Consider the following 22440-nt stretch of genomic DNA (forward strand, 5'->3'; position numbering starts at 1 on the left):
GGGCAACACTGAGGGTTGAATTCTCATTCTGCTGAAAACCCCATTACAATATAGTTAATTTTCCCTTCACAATAGGTAGGCCTGTTATTGCCACTTAGAGCCACATCTTGATAGCCCAGCCTGAACTGATTTGAGATAGATTTCTTTTATTGCTGTAAAACATTTCTGTTCTTCCTGAGGAGCGGGATGGTCTGTTTTTATTGTATCCAGATGTTTCAGTGAACAGAGGAGCAGCTACCATTCCCAGTGGTTCAAGACCCACCTCTGCAGCAGATGAAAGATCAGTAGGTTGGCAAGGTTGGCACTGCTTTTTCCTACTGGGAGTGTACAGGTCTAATAATTACTCAGTAGTTAAGAAGAATAGGTGAGAAATCATGTTTATTGTGAGAAATGCAAAGCCCACTTGGAGTAAAACAGACTTTTAGAGTAAGAGTGAAGTAATTTCATGAGGTTCAGGTTCAACTGGAGAACAGCTACAAGGCTATCACCTCAAAATCATGTCAGGACCTCAAATTTCTTGACCTGATGTTACTCAAATAAAAACTCCACATTGACAGATGATTTTTATGCTTGCTGCCTGAATAGAGGACATAGCTGTGTATGACATCCCTGAACTACTCTGAAGCAGCAGGTTATTTACAGATACAAGATGTCAACAGGACTTACAATCTGTCCTAAACAAGTCCATACCTTATTCAGGGCAAATGACCTTTCCACCGTTTGGTCACAATATTAAACGAGCAAGGGGATGAAGACTTCTTTAACTAGCATCTGACAGACAAAGCACAAGAGTTCAGATAGAGCCAGTCTTTGCCAAAAGACCAAGAATGAGTGTCTTCAGAAATGTTTTAAATGTCAAATTGAAATCAAAACAAAATCTAATTGAAACAAAAAAGGACTGTAATTTTTACTTCTCAGCTCCCATAAAATTTTTCTTTACAAATCACTACACCATAAGTAGTAGAAGAGAAATAATCCACATTTAGGGGTTCGACTTATAAAACTGTAGCTGAAGCCAATTGCTAAGGTGGTATTAGCAGTAAGACACGGCTCTGCTATATTCAGGTTCTCTGCTTAACCATTTGCAGAGCTACTTCCTGCAAATCCTCTTACTGAATGGTATTTTGACAGCTGCCTTAAAACAACTGGGTGGTCCATATATCTAGGGGAAGTGACACAAAAGTGGAGCATGATAAAATCAGAAAAAATAAATCTCAAGTCTTAATTTAAGAAACTAACCTTCTAACAAGGAAATTTTAATTTGCGAAAAGAAAAATGGGGGGAAAAAAGCAGAAGAATTATACCCAATCAGAGGGTTCAATCTCTGTTTGGCAAAATCATGCTCCAGAGTTTTTTCTGGGCAGAGTTAGCATTCTCTGTAACACAGATTTTCTCCAGAGCCTGAAAGTTGTTCAACTCACTACTTACTAAAATCCAAAGCCAATAAAGACTACGGCTGAATTATGGATGCTAAGTGAATATTGTATTTGCTATTTCTTATGACAAACATAGAACCTAGTCAAACTTATACGCAAGCATATAATACTATTGTTCTCTGTAATTTCAATCTGAGTGCTCTGAAAATATTTTAAGTGCAAGAATGTTTGAAAAACACTATGAACTCATATACATTCATTGTCAAGGTTTATTTTGAGTAAAAACATCCCTCCCCAAGGCAGATCATTCTTCTTCATTTTCTAATGGATGTCAACCCTTTGTTGACTTTTAAAAAATCTAACTTGCCTTCCAACAATTTGATGATTTATAGTTTTCCCACCAACCAATACCTTCACACAAACAAGAATGATAAAGATACAGAGCTGCCTGCCTAAGAGACTTTGTATTGCTGATTAAATAAAAGGAGAAAAAAATAGAAATGGAAGACGTTTAAGCTTTGCTTTGCCTGTCAGATCAGACAGGCAAGCAATTCACCAGGTATCTCAGCCACAAAGTGACCTTCTGATAACCTGGCTGACTTTCCGAACTAACTGGAGCTTTTATATATTTTAGAAGCAGCACCTAGCTTACAGTGCTATCCCTCAAGGTCTTCACTCCTCCTTCAATAACAACAGCTAAAATAAACACAGTAGATGCTATCTGGCTTTCCACCACAGGCTGAGGGCAGAAGCACCAAAGTTCCCAAGACCTGTCCTGAAGGAGAAAGGGCCATGAGTTACCACTAGAGCAGCACATTCTGTGCATGAAGAGAATACTTGGTGTCACACAGGAGGAAGTCCAGTGTGATCTCCTCTCACATGTAGCACCACGACCAGCCACTGTAGAAGAATATGGTTTACTGATCTATGAAGGGCTTGAGATTTTATCAGCATTAGAACAATTTTGAAAGTAAGCCTCTTTTTATGCACCCTGAATCTAATAATGGAAAAGTTACCACCCTCAGATTAAATGATTGGGAAAGCCCCAGAACAGTCCTGAAACTGGAGGTATCTGCTGCCTTCCTCTGCAAGCCCTCTCTGGGTTCTGCTTCCTCCTTGCACCAGCACAGGTGAGCTGGCACAGGAAACAAAACCAGTTGAAAACCAAAGCTGACTTCCACTGTTTCATCACACAGCACAGATGCAATCTGACAGTGAAAAATAAGGAGCAGCATGTAGAATTTCACCTTAAACCTAAAATTAAACCATGAAGGTTTTGCTATGAAAGTCAAAAGGATCTTCATCTTCTCCTGACTGCATTACCAAGATACTGTCACTCATTTGAGAGAATATATGTTGTTGGGAGAATCAGTCATTTAGTTATGGAGGAGCCATACCAATGTTTAGTAGATCAGACTATCTTAAAAGAAAATCAGACATCTACAGGTAATCACTATCACTACCAACCAGTTCTTAGGGGCTTTTTATTATTTTTTCAAACAAATAAAAATTACAGCTTCACACTGCACACATTTTACCTACTCCCAAGAGCAACTGTAAAAAATGTGGCTTTTCAATAATGGTGGCATTCCATATCATTATCCTGCCACTTGCATACATGCAGCCAAATGAGTTCAAAAATTATACAGGAGAAAGAGAGGAAATACATTTTGTTTTCAAATCAGAGCTGGTACCATTTCAAGCTGGGAAAATTACGTTTTCAGAGTTTTAAAACATTCAAACAATGAGTTCCTGCAAACAACTTCTAAAGTGCAGTGCAAGATTTTAAGAAGTTGACAGAGGCAGGTATGGATTTACCAGGAGCTGTGTGAGTTTATTTTCCCCTCTCTCCCTTTTAGCACCAGTCACAGAAGAGTGAAGTGCTGCACACAGCCTGTATCCTTCTATTTTAATGTGGGATGGCATCTGCCCTGCCCCAATATACACAGAACCCTCTGATAAAAATTCTGAATGCCCCTTCTGTGTTAGCACGTGTTCTGGGACAGCTTTCAAAAAACCAACAAAGCCAAAAACCTCACCACTGAAACCCCAACAAATGCAGTTTTCATATAAAGTTTCCAGCTTTGCATCATAGCATGAAAAGTCTTGTTTCAATCATACACACCTTGAGCTATAGGACATTAATAAAAGGCAAGCCTCTTTAATAACTATTTTCTTATAGAAAAGAAGAAATTGCACCATGCAACACAGGAGCTGGCAAGCTACAGACTCCTGATTTTAGCCTTCAAACTCAGCAAAATATCCACCCAGCTGCTCTTCAGAGAGATTTCTGGGATCCTCAGCAGTTTTTATACTTTTCATTCTCAGGTTCTGCTCCAGCAGTTCCATTTTCACATGCAGTTTTCTTTGGCAAACTCTATTACCACATTAACACAAACTCCCGCTTCAAGTCTGAAATGTATGGACTTTCCTTCCATGCACCATTAACTGTAAACACAAGTGCTCACAATTCAGATTTATCACATAAAGTTTCTTGCACAGTGTCTATTTTAAAATTCCTCAGGAACTAATGTCAGCAAAATGCAACAGAGATTCTGCAAGCAGAAGCTTCAGGGCATTCCTAGGTGTTGACAGAAAGTCTGAAATTTAGACATACTATTTTTATTTTTTGCAGTTGTAGAGTAGAAAAATTAACAAAGTATGACAAAGTCTCAAAAAGCTTAAAGAGCCCAGAAATCTGTGCAGTGTGGCCTGAGTCTCCAAAATAAAGTTCTGAGGGATAAGGAAGGCAGACAAGTAGGCAAGATTACTTCTCATAGTTTCTTTAAGACCACATCCTATATACAAATCCAAACAGGTGCTCAGTTACCTTGTCAATAAACATGCCCTCTGGCTTATCATCTTTTTAGCACAGGATGAAATCCCTGAGGATGTGCCCAGGTAAAGATGACTTTCTTCCTGAAGCTGGGTAAAACCAGCTAGCCATCTTCAGCCCTTTCAAGGCCCAACAAAGTTCACAAAATTAAAAAGTTAAAATTAAGCTCAAAAATGAGAGCAATGACTACATGCTCCAACACAACTCACTTGGTATTGCTTCCTGTGGGTCAGCAATTTCTAATAATCACCTTAGTACATGGAAAGTCATAAATATTAGAGCAATGTAATCCCAAACCATTCGAAAGAGTGAGAACAATTGAGTAAAGGTTAATCTAAAACAAATATTTTTGTAGCATGAAAATCCAGTAAAACTTAAGAACTGAATCTAATGTTTCAAGCACTGATGAGCAGAAATATCCTTATCAACCTGAGGGATATTGACAAGGAATAGCTCAAGATATGTTGTCCTTGATGTTTCGGTACCTTTAACACTCTTAATACTTCTCATCTATTCAGGTTTGAAGCAGCTGTTTAGATTTTCTTATTCTTTATTAAGCTGTACAAAGCGAACTTCTCTTACTTCATGGAATAATTGCAAACCAAGTGCAATAATAGGTACTTATAGTACAATAATACGTACTTATAGTAATTGATATACTTGTAACACATTCTTCAAAGACCATTGGTTAATACGACCATGTAATATTTTTTTTTATAAACTCTTTGGATTACTATGGCAATATACTTTTTATTTTGTATTTCAGAGTAACTCTACTACTTAAGATTCCATATTTTGGAAGAGGACTAGGGGCTGGACCACAGGCATGTGCAACTCCAGAGCTTTTCTAAATTTTTCAGTTACTTTCCAGCTACATTTCAGCAGTTTCATAACACTGAAAAAATGCACCTGTAAAGAAGGTAGCAGAAAACAGTGAAACATAAGTCTAGGAAATAAGCAGCCACCAGCACAGTCTATTTCCTGAGACTTCCGCGTTTGAAATTTAAAAAAAACCAAAACAAAACCTTAAGTAAGGTTTGTACAACAATATTTGCACATTGGTCTGTTTTGCCTGTCTGTTCCCCTTCCTACATCAGAGTACACTTTTAAGCCAGTTTAGAGCCATTTTACAGCCAGTGGATAAAATTAAAATCTACACATACAGCTCATTTGGTTGCATAAGTCTTTGAAAAACATGTAAAACAACTGCAGCCCATTATGTAGATATGAATCTGAAAAACAACGGCAGCCTTAACCCTGCCCCCTCCAGCCTTGAAGAGGCTGATTCTGGCCCAACCCATGAGAAGCATGCTTCCCTCATGGTGCTCCTGCCAGCTCAGATGGGGCAAGGGCAGGGAGCAGCTACAGCATTCCCCACGGGAAAGTGGGGCACTGGGTTTTGCCTCCGCATGAGCCAAACTGCAGCTGTTTCAACCAAGGCATACAAAAACTCCCAATCATCCAGGCTGTGCTCTGATCCAAGCAACTGACAAGCTTGTTGAAAGCTGGCCAGGTCTGGCAAAAAATGGGTATTTGGCAACTCTGTAAATGGAGCTACGTTAACAGGGAATTCCAGCCACTGCCTGATGCTGCATTAAAGGTTTGGCTGATCCTGGCTGTGGGCAGGAGACTCACAGGCTACCCAAACACAAGTACAAGAGCCTTTCCGAGGAAGATTTGCTTCCCTCTGAGATGACAGCCCCACTAAAAGACAATTAAATACAAAAAAATCTTAAGAATAGCCATCAGCTGTGTGAAAAAGCAAATATAGAACAGAAGACACAAGCTGGCTCCTGCAAGAAATTGCAGAATGTTTGTTTAATCTTTGAACTCTAGATATCATCTGCACGAAGCCCCATGCATGTAAGATGCAAAACCCATTGGGAGGCTTCTCAATTCAAAGAACTTTATATGGAATAGGAAGTTTGTTATTTAAATACATGGAATTTGTTTGATTTACAACATAGGAAATCACTAAAGAGATAAAGTAAAAAGTTTAGGATCTTTGTAACTGAAATATAACCAAAGATGATTCAATTCTGTCTCTTCAGAAGATGGCCCCTTCTCCTGTTTTTCTTTTTCCTAGTAACACAAAGGTATAAAATGCTAAAATGTCTTATAAAATTTCCTTTTTAAATGTGTATAATAAAGCATGGATGTTGTTGATTTCAAACAAAAGTGTAAGCAAGAACTAAAAACTGGATCATTAAATCTTCCAACTCTAGTTGGAAGGGTCAAGTGAGGGGTCAAAACCATCAGAAATGGTCTACACAGTTTCAGTCAAGAGCCAGGAACAAAGCACTGTCATGAATTCACTGCATGGATCTCATTTAAAAGCCTACATGATTGTCAATACAGTGGTATTCACAGGCAGTGTGGATTTTCTCATGTATTGCCAAATTATAAAATCAAAGTTAAGTATTGCTCCTCTGTTACAGAGATAAAAGCATTCCCTCTCACCATACATTAACAATCAGCTCATGCTGAACATAATAGAAAGTTAATTAGCCCAATTTAGTATCCTGGCAGTGGACACATTCATCCAACCATGGCCTAGAGTTTCATTAGCATATCTGAGCATTTGTCTAAAGTGGAAAGCAATTCTTCAGGAAACTCAATATCAACATCTTAATTAAATTATATCCCTAAAAATGCTGCAGGGCAGGGGAGAAGACAAAAACTGAACACTCATGATTTAAACCTAAAAAGAACTTCAGAAAAGATTTAGAGAGACAAAAGCTTTTACACCCAGATCTCCCATAGAAATCTGGAGTAAGAACAAGATTTCAGCCATCTGTTGGCTAGAGATAAAATAAAGGTTGAGATTCCTGTGGTCTTTCTTATTGTGACCACGTTCAGAAACCTAGACATTATTTCAACCATCAGGACCATCAGAAATTAATTAATGTGATAAACGTAATTTTGGGGGTTTTTTTTCTCAGAGATAAATCAATGTGCAGCTCTTTATTAGCTTGACTCTTGTATTCACGTGCATCTACATGAGGCACTTTCACAGCCAACTTCTCTACCTGGACAGTGATATCATGTCACAGTTCAGCAGCCCAGATGGGTCTCCCTCTGCACTGCCAGTTGGTCCTTTTCTGCCAGTCCAGACAAAACCACAGAGTGTTTGCCAACATCCACAAGTCAGTGTAAAAGTAGAGCACTGTCCATTTCTCCCAGGTCCCAGCAGCCTGAGCTGGAGGACCATGGCTGCAAGAATGATCAATGCTCGGTTGACCACAACTTTTGTGGGATCTGCTGCTCCAGCTGGATCCCTATAATCTATAGGGCCTGATGGGATTCATTTGAGAATACTCAAAAGAGATGGCTGATGTCACCACAAGGACTCTCTCGAAGACTTTTGAACAGTCCTGGGAATCTGGAGTGGTCCCAGCTGACTGAAAGCTGGCTAATGTTTGAGCTTTCAAAAAGGGCAAGAAGCTGAAGGGAAACTGAGCCTGTCAGTCTCACTGCAATGCCTGATAAGGTTACAGAGAAGATCCTTCTGGGAGGTGCTGAAAAATACCTGGAAGACAATGTAGTCATTGGTCATAGCCAGCATGGCTTTATGTGGGGAAAGTTGTGCTTGTCAAACCTAACTTCCTTTCACGACAAGGTAGCCCACCCAGTCAATCAAGGAAAGCCAGTGGATCTTATTTTTATCTTTTTGCACTTCAGCAAAGCTTTTGATACTGTCTCTCACAGGATCCTTCTGGACAAAATGTCCAGCTCGCAGCAGGACAAACACATCCTGTGATGTGTGAGCAACCAGCTCATGAGTGAGGCACAAAGGGTTACAGTGACTGGGGTGACATCAGGCTGGTGACCTGTCACTAGTGGGGTCCTGCAGGGCTCCATCCTCGGCCTTTCACTCTTCAATACCTTCATAAATGACTTGGAGGCAAGACTTAAAGGAATACTAAGTAGGTTTGAAGATGATTGGGAGAATCTAATGACTCCCTAAAAGGCAGAGAGGCCCTGCAGAGGGACCATGACAAATCAGAGGGCTGGGTAATCACCAACCATATGGAATTTAACAAGGTAAAGTGCAGGATTCTGGACCTGGGCCAGGGCAACCCTGAATGTACTGACAGACTGGGGAAGGAGATGCTGGGAAAGCAGTGCCACAGAAAAAGGCCTGGGGATCCTGGTCAGTGGTGAGTGGAACATGAGCCAGCAGTGCCCTGGCAGCCAGGAGGGCCAATCCTGTCCGGGGGACATCAGGCCCAGCATGGCCAGCCCGGCAAGGGAGGGGATTGTCCCCTCTGCTCTGCACTGGGGCGGCCTCACCTCAAGTGCTGGGGGCAGATTTGGGTGCCACAACATAAAAATGACATTAGACCCGTTAGTGAGCATCCAAATGACGGCCAGGAGGATGGTGAAGGGTCAGGAGGATATGCTGTGTGAGGAGTGGCTGAGACTGAGGGGGGACCTTGCTGCAGTTACAACTCCTTCATGAGGGGAAGAGGAGGGGCGGACACTGATCTCTTCTCTGGGGTGACAATGACAGACCTGTGGAAGTGGCCTGAAGCTGTGTCAGGGGAACAGGAAAAGGTCTCAGGAAAAGATTATTTGCCCAGAGTGTGGTTGGGCACTCAAACAGGCTCCCCAGGGCAGTGGTCACAGCACCAGCCTGACAGAATTCAAAATGTTTGGACAATGCTCTCAGGCATGTGGTGTGACTCTTGGGGTGTCTGGTGCAGGGACAGGACTTGGACTTTGATGATCCTTGTGGGTCCTATCCAAGATTATGCTATCATTCTATGTATTTTTCCAATACTTTATTTTAAGAAAAATATTATTACACACAAGGAAACATTCTCTCTCAAAGGTAAACATATCATATATCAATGTGATATATGATATATATAAAATAATTCGTGCTTAGAAATTAAGGAATCCAAAATTGTAAAACTACAAGCAGCTTCAGGGAGAAGACTGATTTACAATTGTGAGCATAGGCGGCACCGAGGAAAATTCGAAAGGAAAATTTTAATTTACAACAGAAAAGATTGGCTTTGGTCGGAGATGGGTCGTTTCAAGGGCTGGATCTGACCACATCCCAGTGATTGATACCCAATATGCATCTGTGATAAGACAAGTCGTCAGGGGTGTGCATCCCAATGCCAATACCCCAACCAGTAATAAATCAAATCAAGCTCTCATCCCTGCCCCCTGCCCAGAAAACTGTTTCAAAAAACCAAACTGCAAGAAAGAACTTACATGAATATGCGAATCGAGCAAAAGTAGACAAAACCCCTGCCTTAGGGAAAATAAACTGTATAAAAACAGATCCCTCAGAAGCCGGACTTGTGAACGGGGGAGGTTTGGTGCCAGAGAGGCCGAATCTAAGGTTCACCCAGTATCGACCCCGGGCTCGATGTTGTCTCTTTTGACTGTGGCTTTCCAAGATTGCTTCTTGTAGCAAAATGAAATTTGCTTTTGATTATTAAATTGGCTAAGTCGTTTATAACAATCTACTTTTTGAAAAATTATGTTCTTCATGCCACTCACCCCCACCTCCTTTATACACTAAGATCTGAAAGAAAGAAAACAAAAATGAATACTATGTACATAATAAATACCAAGTATTTGCAGTTGGAATATGCTCCAAAATTTATTTTTAGTTCAGCCTCCAAGGCATGAACAGTCTCTTTCAAATGAAAATATATTTTTTCTATTAACTTCTATTGGCAGTAGTTTTGTGAAAGAGTCCTTAAAGAGCAAATTTGCAGAGGTTTCTAAAGCTTTCTTGTACTATTGTTAGAGTAATTTTATTAAACAACAGCTGATTCAATTGCAGTTCAAAAAAATGTACAGAGATCTGTTTCACTTAATAGCCAAAAGCATTTAATTCTAGTTTAGTACCTTGCAGAAACATGCAAACATGGCAGTAATGGACTGGCACACTGACAAAATAACTTCAGGACAAGGAAGTGCTACCATTTATACACTGTAAATCCTTTCCAAAATCATTCCCCCACCCCTATCCCTCCACTTTCCCTCAATAATGGCAGTAGCTTCTTAAAATAACAGCCTATTTGAACACTTGATCTTGTGGAAAGTGCAGCACATGAATGAATCCAGTCCCAAAAGAGATCTTTTTGAAAATATTTTTTGTTAGTTCAAATTGGATTTAAATGACCAAATTCCAAGCTGGAAAGCCCCATTTTGTTGTTTAAGGAAGCTGGACCAAAAGAAAAAAACAAAACAAAACAAAACAAAACAAAAAAAACAACAACCCATCTGGCAAAGTAAGACTACAATGACAGAGTCAGATTTCCAGATAGGTTCTATTACAACTATGCTTGGCAATAGTCTGTGCTATGTAAGTGGGAGCAACAATGGGACTGTGTCAACTTACGCCAAAGGTGGATTTGCTCCATGGCCTTAAAAGTGATTTATTGTTTATTGAAAGAACTTAGTCAAACGCAGGGTGATGGTGTGGAAAGTCAAGTGAGTCTTAAAAAACTATAATTTCATTACTCTGACAAGGTATTTTTAAATACCTTTTTTAAAAAAAGATACTGCTGAGGAGTTAAATGTTCTAATGAAAATTTTAAAGCATTATCTCTAAGAAATACCTACCTTAACAGTAATACCTTAAATTAATAAGGTACCTAGACCTCACTATTTTAAGCACCTCCATTTTATTGCATGTCAGCCAGTCACAAAGTAAAGGACCTAAATGACAGGGACCAAAGAAACCGAAGAGGAAATTTAGGGTGTAATGTCCAAAACTGAGCCAAAGCTGGAACACATCATAACAGGACTCAAAGGGATGACACACACAATATTCAACAGGACAAATAAAGAATATCCTTCATTCTGATCTCTGTTTCTTTCAGTTCAAGGATTTTATAACAGGAAGTAATCTAATTATAAAATAAAAAATTAAAAGTACCTCTCTAAGCATGAAAAATTATCCTCTCCACCTTTTGTTTAAAAGAATGCACTATATTACCGTATCTCAAACAATCTGGACAGTATTAAAAATTTTGCTTGTAGTGTTGCTAACAAAAAGAATGAGAAAGAAAAGTCTTAAAAGAAACATGTCAGACCTTAAGGCTACAGACGATGAAGCTAACAAACCTGTATTGCAATGTGTAATTGTTTCTTGTTTTTGCTTTCAAGCACATTCCAAAGTCTTTAATCACATTATTCACTCTGTTACATAATTGAATCCACCACGTTCTTCTGGTTAGTCAGCTTCATCCCAACTAAGCAAACAAATGCATCAATATATACTCACTGGGATCAATTGAACACTCATCCAAAGAGCTCCCTTCCCACATGGCACTGCAGACAACTCTCTAAAACATAACCAGTGAAACCACATGAGCCTCATGAGGTTCAACAAGGCCAAGGGATAGTCCTGCATCTGGGTCAGGGCAAACCCAAGCACAAACAAAAGCTGGGCAGAGAATGGACAGAGAGCTGCCCTGCCAAGAAGAATCTGGGGATGTTGGTGGACAAGAGGCTGGACATGGGCTGGCAATGTCAGCTCACAGCCCAGGAATCACATATCCTGCTTTGCATCAAAATAATTCTGTGGGCAGCAGGTCAAGGGATGTGGTGGTGCTTAAATTCAATTCCAATTGGGTTTTTACTGCTCCAGTTTAGTTTTATAATTTGTGTTTTATAATTTTGTAATTATTACTATTGTTTAAGATGGCTTCTCCTTCCCTCTCCTTCTCTCCTTCCTTCTCCTTCTCTCCTTCTCCCCTTCCCCCAGACCTTCCCGCCAAAACCTTGGTTGTCCTGGTAACCCTATCCCATAATAGTTGTTTACCACCTTTCTGTTAAGTGTCAATCTTTAAGTTATATAACTTCCCCACCCCCTCATCATGTATTCCTCCTCCCCAAGTTACTTATTATTGGTTCAAAAGTTGTGCATCCCCTCATTATACGATGGCAAAAGGTTGTAATTGGTCCCACGCAATCCCACCCCTGTAACCCACTCAATAAAGAGCCTGCCATTTCGAGGCCAGCGTCTCTCTCCGGAGCGCTGCCTTGGGACCACGCATCCCTTGGTTGCACACCCTGAGAGTCCCGCCTTTCTATTCTGCGCACTATCCGCACCGTGGTCGAGTTTGCCCACGCCTCTGGCAAAGTGGCCCCTGGATGTAGTGGCGGCAGGGCTGGCCGGAGCTGCACCCATTGGAAAGCCGAACCACTGCAAAGGGAGGTGACTCTGTCTCTCTACTCTGCCCTCATGAGAGGGAGGACTGGTCCAACCCACAAATCCATGTCTCTCCAGGCTGTGGACAGGACTATTGTGCAGGACAGTGTCAAGTGTTCTGCACAAGTCCAGGAAGATGATGTTTGTTGCTCTTCCCCCATGCACCACAGCTGTGACCAAACTGCAGAAGGCCAACAGATCTGTCAGGCATTATTTGCCTTTATTGAAGCCATGCTGGCCGTCACCAACCATTGCCGTATTTTCCCTGTGCAAAGCTCATGGGAAGAGGCTCTGGGGAGACACTGTAGCACCTTTGAGTACCTAAAAGGGAACCTACAAGAAAGCTGAAGAGAGACCTTCACATGGGCATGTAGGGATAGGACAAAATGAATGGTTTCAAGCTGAAAAATGGTAGATTTGGATGCAGTAGTAATAAGAAATCCTTTACTGTGAAAGAGGTGAGGGGCTAGAAAAGGTTGCCCAGCGAGGCTGTGGAGGAGCCATTCCTGAAGTGTTCAAGGCTAGGTTGGATTGAGCTTTGAGAAACATGACCAAGTGTGGGTGTCCCTGTCCACTGCAGGAGGATTGGGATGAGATGATCTTTAAGGTCATCCTTAAGGTAATCCAAACCATTCTGTGATTTTGTGAAATCTGAGCACAAGGGTGGACAGCTCTTCCAAAAAGCCCTGTGCAGATTGCAATTTCCCAACACAGGAGTGGCAGAAGTTATAGATGAGGTAGCCAACAAACCAGCATCATGCTCTTGCAGCACACCAACAGACCTCAGTGTTGGGCTGCAGAAAGGACTACTCCTCTAAGCAGAGCTTCTGAGGCCAGGCAAAACCAGCTGTGTCAGGCACCCAGACACATGGCAGGAATGAAGCACTGGCATCACACTGCAAACATAGGAGAAACAAGTCTACACAGAAATAATGGCTGTACTCCATTTTGTACACACCAAAAATACTCTGGAGTGATAAAAACACAAACAAGACACAGCCCAATATTATTAAGACATGCTGGAGAACATTTCTGGGCCACCTTTGGTAGCTATGTCTCTCCAGGTGCATGTCATTGCTTCCACACCTGTCAGTCTCTATCTTTCAAAACGTAGACAGAAATAACCTGAGCAGGTCTGCTAAATTTCCCAAAGCACTGGAAACAGAATGAGACTTGACATGCTGTATTTCTGCATCACAGCAACACTGCTTTTCTTTCTTCCCTCTCATGGTTCCTTTTAACCACGACACAGAAAAAACTTTAAAAGTAAATGACAGTTAAATGAGCATACAGAACAAGAAGCAGCAAATATCTTTATAGTACTAAGTCACATTTGTTCCAAGCAATTGAAGTATTTGCAACTGCATTATTAGTAACAGCATCATTCATATATGCTTACTGACTTCTTAGTAGCTGCATTTAAAGAATGAAAATGGGAATTTCTTATTGTAACCATATAAAGCTGAAAATCATTGCACTAATACCAAGCTACATTCTTAGAGCTAAGACATACTGATAAATTCAGTCTTAGGTGGTTTCTTAGAAAAATCCATAGTATCAATTCATACACAAAACTTGGAAAGTACGCGTTACACTGGATTCACTGTATACAGAGAAGACCTTAAGAATTGAGGTCTGAAGTTATGTTGATTGTAAAAACATGAAATACTAAATATAGCTGTAATTCTCAAGATTCAATGGCCAAAATAAAAACATATGTATGCAACTTTTAAAAATTAAAAACCTATTAAAGTACGTAGAAGAAAGCACCCTTGACGTAATTGATGACTTGGACTTCTGCAGTAAGAAATTGCAGGTCATTATGAGTCAATCCATCACTCAGTGCCCTCAGATGAAGAGCAGAAATAGAGCAGATGCAGGAAATTGAACCAGACCAAGAAAGAAGCAGAGTTTGACTGAATAAATGTAACCCAGAGATAATTTATTAGAACTTAGAGTTCAGTATAAACTGCTTTGTGCTGCCCTTCCCAAGACTAAACTGCCTTGTGGTGCCCTTCTAAGTCCTCCTTTACCACATCTATCCAGAATTTTAGCAAGGTTTCGGTTCTGTCAGAGGATGCCTATTTCTCACTTATCCACCAAATCATCTTTCTGTGCCACATGGAAGAAAGTGTAAGGCTAGCAATCTTTTGGCTGTAGTTTACTTAGTGGAATCTTTTATCTTCCACAATTCAGAATGTTCACAGGAGAACAAAAGGAAGACCAGAAGATGAAAATGCTATACATTAAATACATAGCAAAAGGAATCAAATTTACACAAAACTTGCATTAGCACACTTCAATCAAAACAAGGAACACTTAGCGAATCCTTAGTATCTGCAGGATTTTAAAACTGTCACCACAGTTTCAGTTCAGTCAAATCCATTAGGATGAAAATATATCTTAAGTTCTGTCTTATTAATGTCCATGGGAAAAGATATCCCCAAGGATTAGTACCTTTTGGAGTGTTCAATCTGCAATGTGCCATGAAATACAAAAATAGCGTGTCCTAAAATGGTCCCAATCTACCCAGTAGTTTGTTAATCTTCAAGTTACCTTAATAAGTTTATGATTTTGCAATGGCATTTTAAATGTACAATTACTAATCAGAATGTGTTTAGAATATGTTGTGCTTCAGAAAAAAAATAAACTTTCATTTTCAGGATAGTATCTGGTTTTTAATTCATGGAAGTGGCACATGCAGCTAGGGGTGGGGTTTTCCACAAGTTAAATCTTTGTTTGGACTTACGCAGTTTTGCCCTCACTATCTTGTTTGGTGGCACTGGCTCCCTTTTTACCCAGAAGTGAAGCCACTTTCTCAGGGTCTCCATTCTCCACCGCCTGCAGCAGCCGGTCGTCATTCTTATTCCACTCATTGGTCTGAGTAAAAGGAAAAGAAATGAGAAGTATTATCATTATTAGCATCAGCTCTGTGTACAGACTCTTCAGAATGATCCTGCACACATTTATCACCACTGAAAGCTTAAACAAAAGCCCAACCCAAAGAAATGGCACAGACAAAGCCGCATAAAAGTAATTGCAAGTTGTGCAGCAGAGGTTCCCAAGGATTTGATGGCTTAAGCCAGTGCCAAAGTGATGACTGAAGACGAACTGTAACTTGGAAACTCTGTAGATGAGTAGTGCAGGAAAAAAATACTGTATTTTCTTACTGTATCTTCAAAAATTCACCTTTATTTTTCTAGTCCTGGTTTCCATTTCAGAGCTATACTGGCCCCATTGGACCTTCACAACATACATCACATGGATAAGCAATGAGGTGCCTCATCTTATCCAGACCCCACCCTAAAAACCCAAACCAGCCAAAACTTTCCATATTAAAGGCTTTCCCAGCTCACATTTTCTAGAGGTTAACAGGTCAAGAGACTGCCCTTTGCAGACTGCAGCTAGCTTAATATTGAGCTTTTATCCCCTGGTCTTTAAAACAAACAAACAAACAAACAAACCACTAATACAGTGCTACTGAAAGAAAAGAAAACCACCCTAACTTTCAGATCTTTCCAAATCTAATCCCCTAAATCTTTTTGATCCCTCTCAGCAGCTGAATCAGGAATAGGACATGACTTCCAACTTGATGACTCCCCCTCCATGTCTGAAGGATCAGGACAATGGCCTATTTCCTCTAAAAGACTTCCGAGTTGAATCTAGCAAGATCTTAAGAAAACAGAGGACAGTTAACCTTCCGTATTCCATTTGATCACAGCAAAACGAGCTCTGGAGAACGACTTGAAAGTTGCACACATGCATTCTAGTCTGGACCAACAACACTGTTCAGTCTCCGGGAAAAACTATCTGGTGCAGTTAAAAGCTGTATTTGAACCAGTGTTAGCACCCTGCTACACTCATGAGAGTTAAATTCAACAGCTGTGGCTTTCTTTTTGACATCAGTCAGCTCATCTCCAGCATGACTACCTGTTTATAAGCACTTGATTTGTACACAATTTCTGGAATTACTGTATTACTGAATTCATGTGTTAATACACACCTTGAGAAATACTCAACTTAATAAAAAACGAAACAAAACAAATCCCTCCTCTCCCCCAACACCTTGTCCTGATGCTCTATACAGACTTTTTTTCCCCCAGATACATAAAAACTTTGCCATTTCCCTGTCTGGGCTCGGGAGGAAGAGTGTAAGATGTGCACACTGATATGAACTAATCCCACAGGCTGTTCACACCCTGAAACACAGGAGGAACAGGAGGAAAGTGTTCCAGATTAAAAATTAATTTAAAAAACAAATTAAAATAACCATTAGAGAGAGCAGAGTATGGGCATGAGAGCAAGACACATTGAAAGAACACCACCTGGAACCAAGAGTATGAATGGCAGCTCTGTCAAAGGAAGTGGCAGACAGAGCAACTGCAGTCTGTTATGGCAGGTGGAATGACTGGTGGGTCAGTGCACATCCAGCAGGTTACAGTCTTTATTCTTGTGGCACTGCAATAAATTTCTATAGACTCTAAAGCACTAATTACATCAGAAAAAAAAATAATTGTTTCTCTAAGCAATATTTAGACTCCATGACAATGAGTGGCCAGCCAAGCAGCAGGCTCCACCCAAAATGAGACTCATTGCCTATTCTGCATTCAGGGAATTTCATGCTTTAAAGGCAGCCTATTATTAAAAGCAGATGTTAAAAAAAAATGTATCTTACTTGTAAATAAAAAACTTAAAAGTTAACTCTCTTTATTTGACAGTATGTCTTTAGGAGTTTGACCTTTTTCCAAGCTTTATTTTATTTTTCAGTCATGTAAGACATTTAAATAGAGGCTATTTGATGAATCAGCCTTAATCTACACACACCAAACACACACATCCAATCCAATACTAATCAACACTTTGAAGAAAAAAATACAACACCTAACTTAAGATTTTTTCCTGACCTGAAATCACCAATTTACGTTTGAAACATGAAATAGAATAAACTACAGGAAAATGTTAAGATTAAGGCCTGCTGAAAATTCTTGGCAGAATAGCTTTCAGAAGAACATTCAGCTTTAGAGTACAAAAATGGCCACATCTTCAAGAAGCAGTTTCATTAATATTCTTTCCATAGTCAGCTATTAAATTGAAACATTATTGACATATAATCCAATGTTCTATGTTCTGGTATAAGCAAGTAAACACACAAACACTGACTCCCATATTTAAGAAATGTCTGAGATAGAGTGTCAATTCCCCCTTAGAGAAACTGCTATGGAAACTGTATTCATCTGTAATTACACTATCATTAAAATCCCAGTCCAAATAGGAATGAACACAGTTGTGTCTCAAATTACCCTTAAGTATTTACGTAGTATGGAAGCTGCACTGAGGAGATACTCAGATACTGAATGTAGAACCCTGGACTATTCTGAAAGTGATTCTGATAATGCAGACCAATGTTCATGCTAACAGTAAAACATTTTATGACGTGTGAATCGCACTTTCACAAGAACAGATTCTTTAACTTGTCTTTACTGTAGTTTTCAACCATATCCTTTTTGGTATCCCAAAATGAACACTCACACACAAGCACCATTAAGAAAAGACTTAATGATGCCTCAACTGAAAACTGCTGCCTACTTATCTGTATAGCTAAAAAGATTCCCTCGTACTTGGGAAATAAATAGAACAGAACATGGACATGCCACTAAGTGACTCAGTAGTATCAGATGTATCTCAGTGTCAAGGAAAGGCTATCAGTGTACATTTCTTTATTTTTTACACAGAGTCAGAGAATTAACTCCTTTTCCTGCTTAGAGGAACATGGTAGAGGCTGGTGGCTAGGCTAGATCTGTATTTGGCAGTCATTTTAGATTCCTGTTTTTCAGTTCTACATCTAATTAGTGTTTCTTCTTTCAAGCTTTGTGACTCAGAGATGTTAAAGAAATGAGTAATTTTAGAGATTGCCACATACCTAAATCCACTTATATTAGTTCTTGCAATTGTATGTTTAACATCTATTACATTACTGTACTTGAAACTTTGTTTTGCTCCTGGAAAACAAAAGAACACACAGAGTTTCTCTTCACCATTGCACAGCAGTTATGCTTATTTATAAACTATCTGTGTCCTACCTAAGATGTTTAAAAGCCATCACACTCTATTGCTCATGTAAAGCCATTCATTAAAGCAATAAAGATTCTATTCTAAGGCATCAATAATGTGTCATCATTGTAACTGTAGATGAAATGTCAACTTTATGCAAGCTATAAAAATCTATTTACAGACCTTGCTTTATTTTTGAAATTAAATTATGCATAAATCTGTTCACACAGAAGAAAAAAGTATGTGGACATCAACTGTTGTTCAAATATTCCTCTGATAGGATCAAATTGGCTTTTTTCTTCCCCATTATGCTCAAAGACCAATGCATTCCAAAAGTTAAAGGTACAGCTAATAAAATAAATGGCACAAAATAGACTCTCAAAAACCCATTTCAATATGGAATTGTAGCCCTACTGTCCATGTTCTTCAGGGGAAGAAAATTCTTGATGGACAGAGAATACATAAGACACCCAGAAAGACACTGTACCCAGGGCTTGGCAAGAAATAGGAAGTATTTAAGTCAGTAGGACTTTTAAAGTGCCTCATGCAATCAAACATTGCACAGGCACTGCTGCCCATAGCAGATCAGAAAACCCAGATTTCTGAACAGAGGCAGTGACTGTTGCATTACATTACAGTTTTGGAATCTCTTGTAATATTAGCCTGGTTTTGACCCCACAAGTCACACATCATCAAATATACACCAAAGACTTGGGAGGTAACTTCTGCTGGAATGATGCAAAACATGGGTACTCCCTGTTACTGTTCATTTTAAAAACTATCTTGAACTGACACTCATCATGCAGCACCACCATTTGTCTATCCTGGAAAACACACACAGGGCAGATGCTCTCTTCTGCCAGGAGTACAGGATGGCCAGCAGAACTAGAGACCTTAACTTCATAAACACACTGCGTCAAGCTTCCTCCACTACAGTCCCCAAAGCATCCCAATCCACTTTTCCAAGATGCCCAGACATTTCTGTAAGGCACCTTTCTTCAGCTGTGAGCCACATCCTGAGCCCTCTAAATACAGATTCCTCACTTGCCTTGCTTTCAGATCTCATACAAATAACACAGCATCATCCACCACATAGCCCTTGGGAAGCCTCAGTTCTGTTCAGGTACTGTTCAGGTATACTGTTTTTTATGTTACCACTTGTTCAGGCAACATAAAAAAGTATCAGAGAGGTCTCCACCTGTAACATTCTGAGCCAACCCACATAGAGCACTTCAAACTCAAGGTTAGCACAAAAAAGCAGCACTGTCTTCAGGAAGATCTTTACTATAGCACAAGAGCAACCAAACCAACAGCTAAGCAGGTATTTTTCATTGCCAGTAAGGCTGGGGGTTCTTTTGTTTTGTTTGCAGGTGTTTTCTGTTTGTTTTATGTCAAGACTGCTGCAAATACACAAGCTAGTCAACTGAGTTTGTAGCATTCTAGTAAAAAAAATCCCAAGTGTGAGCATCTCAGCATAAGCACATATGTGTGTAATGAATTTGGAAGAATCTAATCCTAGAAAAGACTGCACATGTGAGTTCTCTTCACCTCCACCCCCACCCTACACACACCCCTGACTCCTGTAGGCCACATGCCAAAGAGTTATCAACAATCTTCCTTCAAACAATTAACATTTTGCAATAACAATGGCTTGTGAACACATGCAAAATTGATGAAACACATATTTCAGCTTCACGGACTACAGCCAGTGCTCCACGCAGTACTTCTTCAGGTTTGGGGGAGGGGGAAGAGTTAATTTGTTATTTGTTTGTGGTTTTTAAAACATGCATAGTGTTTAGTACAGGTAGCAATAATGAATATTAGATATGCAGAGACAAAGTAATCTGATCAAAGCTCAAGATGTGCAAGTTTTTGGATAAAACAGGTGGTCTTCAGTCATGCCTAAAAATAGTAAACATTTTCCTATTAATGTGCAGGGGATCAGATAATCTGTCATCCCAAATAAATCCTAAAATACAACACTGACAGCTGAAAGGATGGCATGTTAAATTCAAACATCAAGTGGCCTTGAACATTCCTCTACAAGCATGCTTTTTATTCTTGATTTTCAGTTTGCAGATGGAAAAGTGTGGTGTAGGGCCTCACTCAGAAGTATCTCCCTAGTAACAGTTCAGTGTTTTTCATACTGAAACACTCATGAACCTGAGAAAAGAGCTGGCCATTCTTAGGATGGAAAGCCACTCCTGCACAGGGCACTGTGTGGTCAGTGTTAATGAAGTGAGGCTGAGAACTCGGTTGACTTGATCTGCACCGCCAGTTTATGACTAGTGATTTAAAAAGACAATACTCAAGCCACTGCAGAGTGCTCATACCACCTTCAGTGATCACCATCAGGATGACCTCTCAAAACCACGGCTCCATCACCAACTTTGGCAGCAGTTACCAACAGCAATGCACTGTCAGCTGTCAAGTCTCCTGTAAGCTGTTTCTGTGCAGTTTATTTCCAATTCTATCATTGCAAGATGGTAATAAAGTACTTATCATACTCGTGGGGCTGAAACGATCCAGTAAAAATCCTTCATATTTGGGATCACACATAGCATGTTGACAAGTTGACAGATTTTGAGTCCAAAGAGAAACCTTTATATAAAAGCCTATTTTCCTATAGAGTTGAAACTTGCACTAGCTGTTTTATATATTGTTTTCTCTGTCACAAAGTGAACAATTTCCTTTCCAAAACAGAAGCTGAGGAATCAAAACATGTTCAAAATAGGTATCTACTATTTTTTTCATCACCACCATATCCGGATATCAAGCCTCCATTGTCTGAGATTTCCAGCACATATCATGCAAGAAATAACGTATAACAAGACGTGATAGTTCTACTTAGCACTCGTACAACGTACAGCGTTTTCCAGAAGCGAATACCTGAGCAAACATTAACTGGCAACAACTTTGTTTCTTTATCTTTGGCATGCAGCCTACAGGAGATGATTTAAGTGACCTTGCATTGTTGCAAACCTACTGGAGACAGAGTTATGTTATCTCCACTGAAATCAGAACTGCAGGGAAGCTGAGTAGCAAATTGAAATTCCTGATAATTTCAAACTCAGCAACTCGGTGTCTGAAAAGGAAAGGAATACTTAAAGTCTGGCATCACAAACAAACTCATGGCAAAGACACTGAACAGCACTGCATCACAAGGTCATCCACAAAAGTCCACATATGCTGGACTTCCCAAGAGAGTTTTAAAAACAAGAACAATCTTATTGTACTGAATGCATTCACCAAACAAAACATCCCTTGAAGTTAAAACAACAGATGACAGTTTTTCTCCAAAAATGGCTTATCTGAAAACACTATAACTTAGGAGCCAGTGGTATGTAGGTAAGGAGCTTACACCCTTCCCAGCCTCCCTATCTGTAATTTAGAGACTGTATTTGCCAGCAGCAAGCTTGGGTGGGAGTGGAAATCTCACTTGCAGAAGGGCAAGATGTTGTTGACCTTATCAGCAAGAGCTTGTTCCAGTCTGCAGCAGCTTCTTCCAGGACATTGAGAGCTCAGGAGATGCCAGCAACTGCTGCCCCCTGGGCTCCTTTCAGTTGCTGTGGGTCCAGCTTCTTGACTCCCAAAGCCTACCCTCGGCACAGATACAGCACAGCAAGCTGACCTCTGCTGCACCGCACCCAACAGAGGCAGCGCCCTGAAAGGCCATGCCAAAAGATGCTGTGTTCATTAACTTCACCACAAGTAAGGTCTAGACCTCTAATTAAGTTGTCAGAAAAGCAAAGCATGTCAATGGCTTTCAAAGTATTCCTAGTGATATTATCTAAATGTCACTAATTGGTACAAGTGAGTCTTTTCCAGCTTCACTTGACATGTGGCCTGTTTTAGGTGACTGATGGCTAATAACATTAGTTATATTTACATAAGAAGATGAAACATTTTGCAGCTCACAAGATTACACATGCCATTCTTTAAAGGTGGGAATGGCAGCAATGCAAGTAATGTGCACACATTTTACAATCATT

The 22440-nt window shown here is 40.0% G+C and overlaps 1 protein-coding gene across 3 annotated transcripts in view; it reads right to left on the reverse strand.

Annotated features, from left to right (window-relative positions):
* Nucleotides 1–22440, reverse strand: part of RAI14 (retinoic acid induced 14) — an 88775-nt gene that overhangs the window by 24183 nt on the left and 42152 nt on the right. For all 3 annotated transcript variants that reach the window (XM_083884351.1, XM_083884349.1, XM_083884350.1), the window contains exon 3: nt 15147–15277. In XM_083884351.1, the coding sequence (XP_083740477.1) occupies nt 15147–15277 (131 nt within the window). The remainder of the gene's footprint in view (nt 1–15146; nt 15278–22440) is intronic.

This window comes from Zosterops lateralis, assembly GCF_965231275.1.
Source record: "Zosterops lateralis genome assembly, chromosome: Z".
Taxonomy (NCBI): Eukaryota; Metazoa; Chordata; class Aves; order Passeriformes; family Zosteropidae; genus Zosterops; species Zosterops lateralis.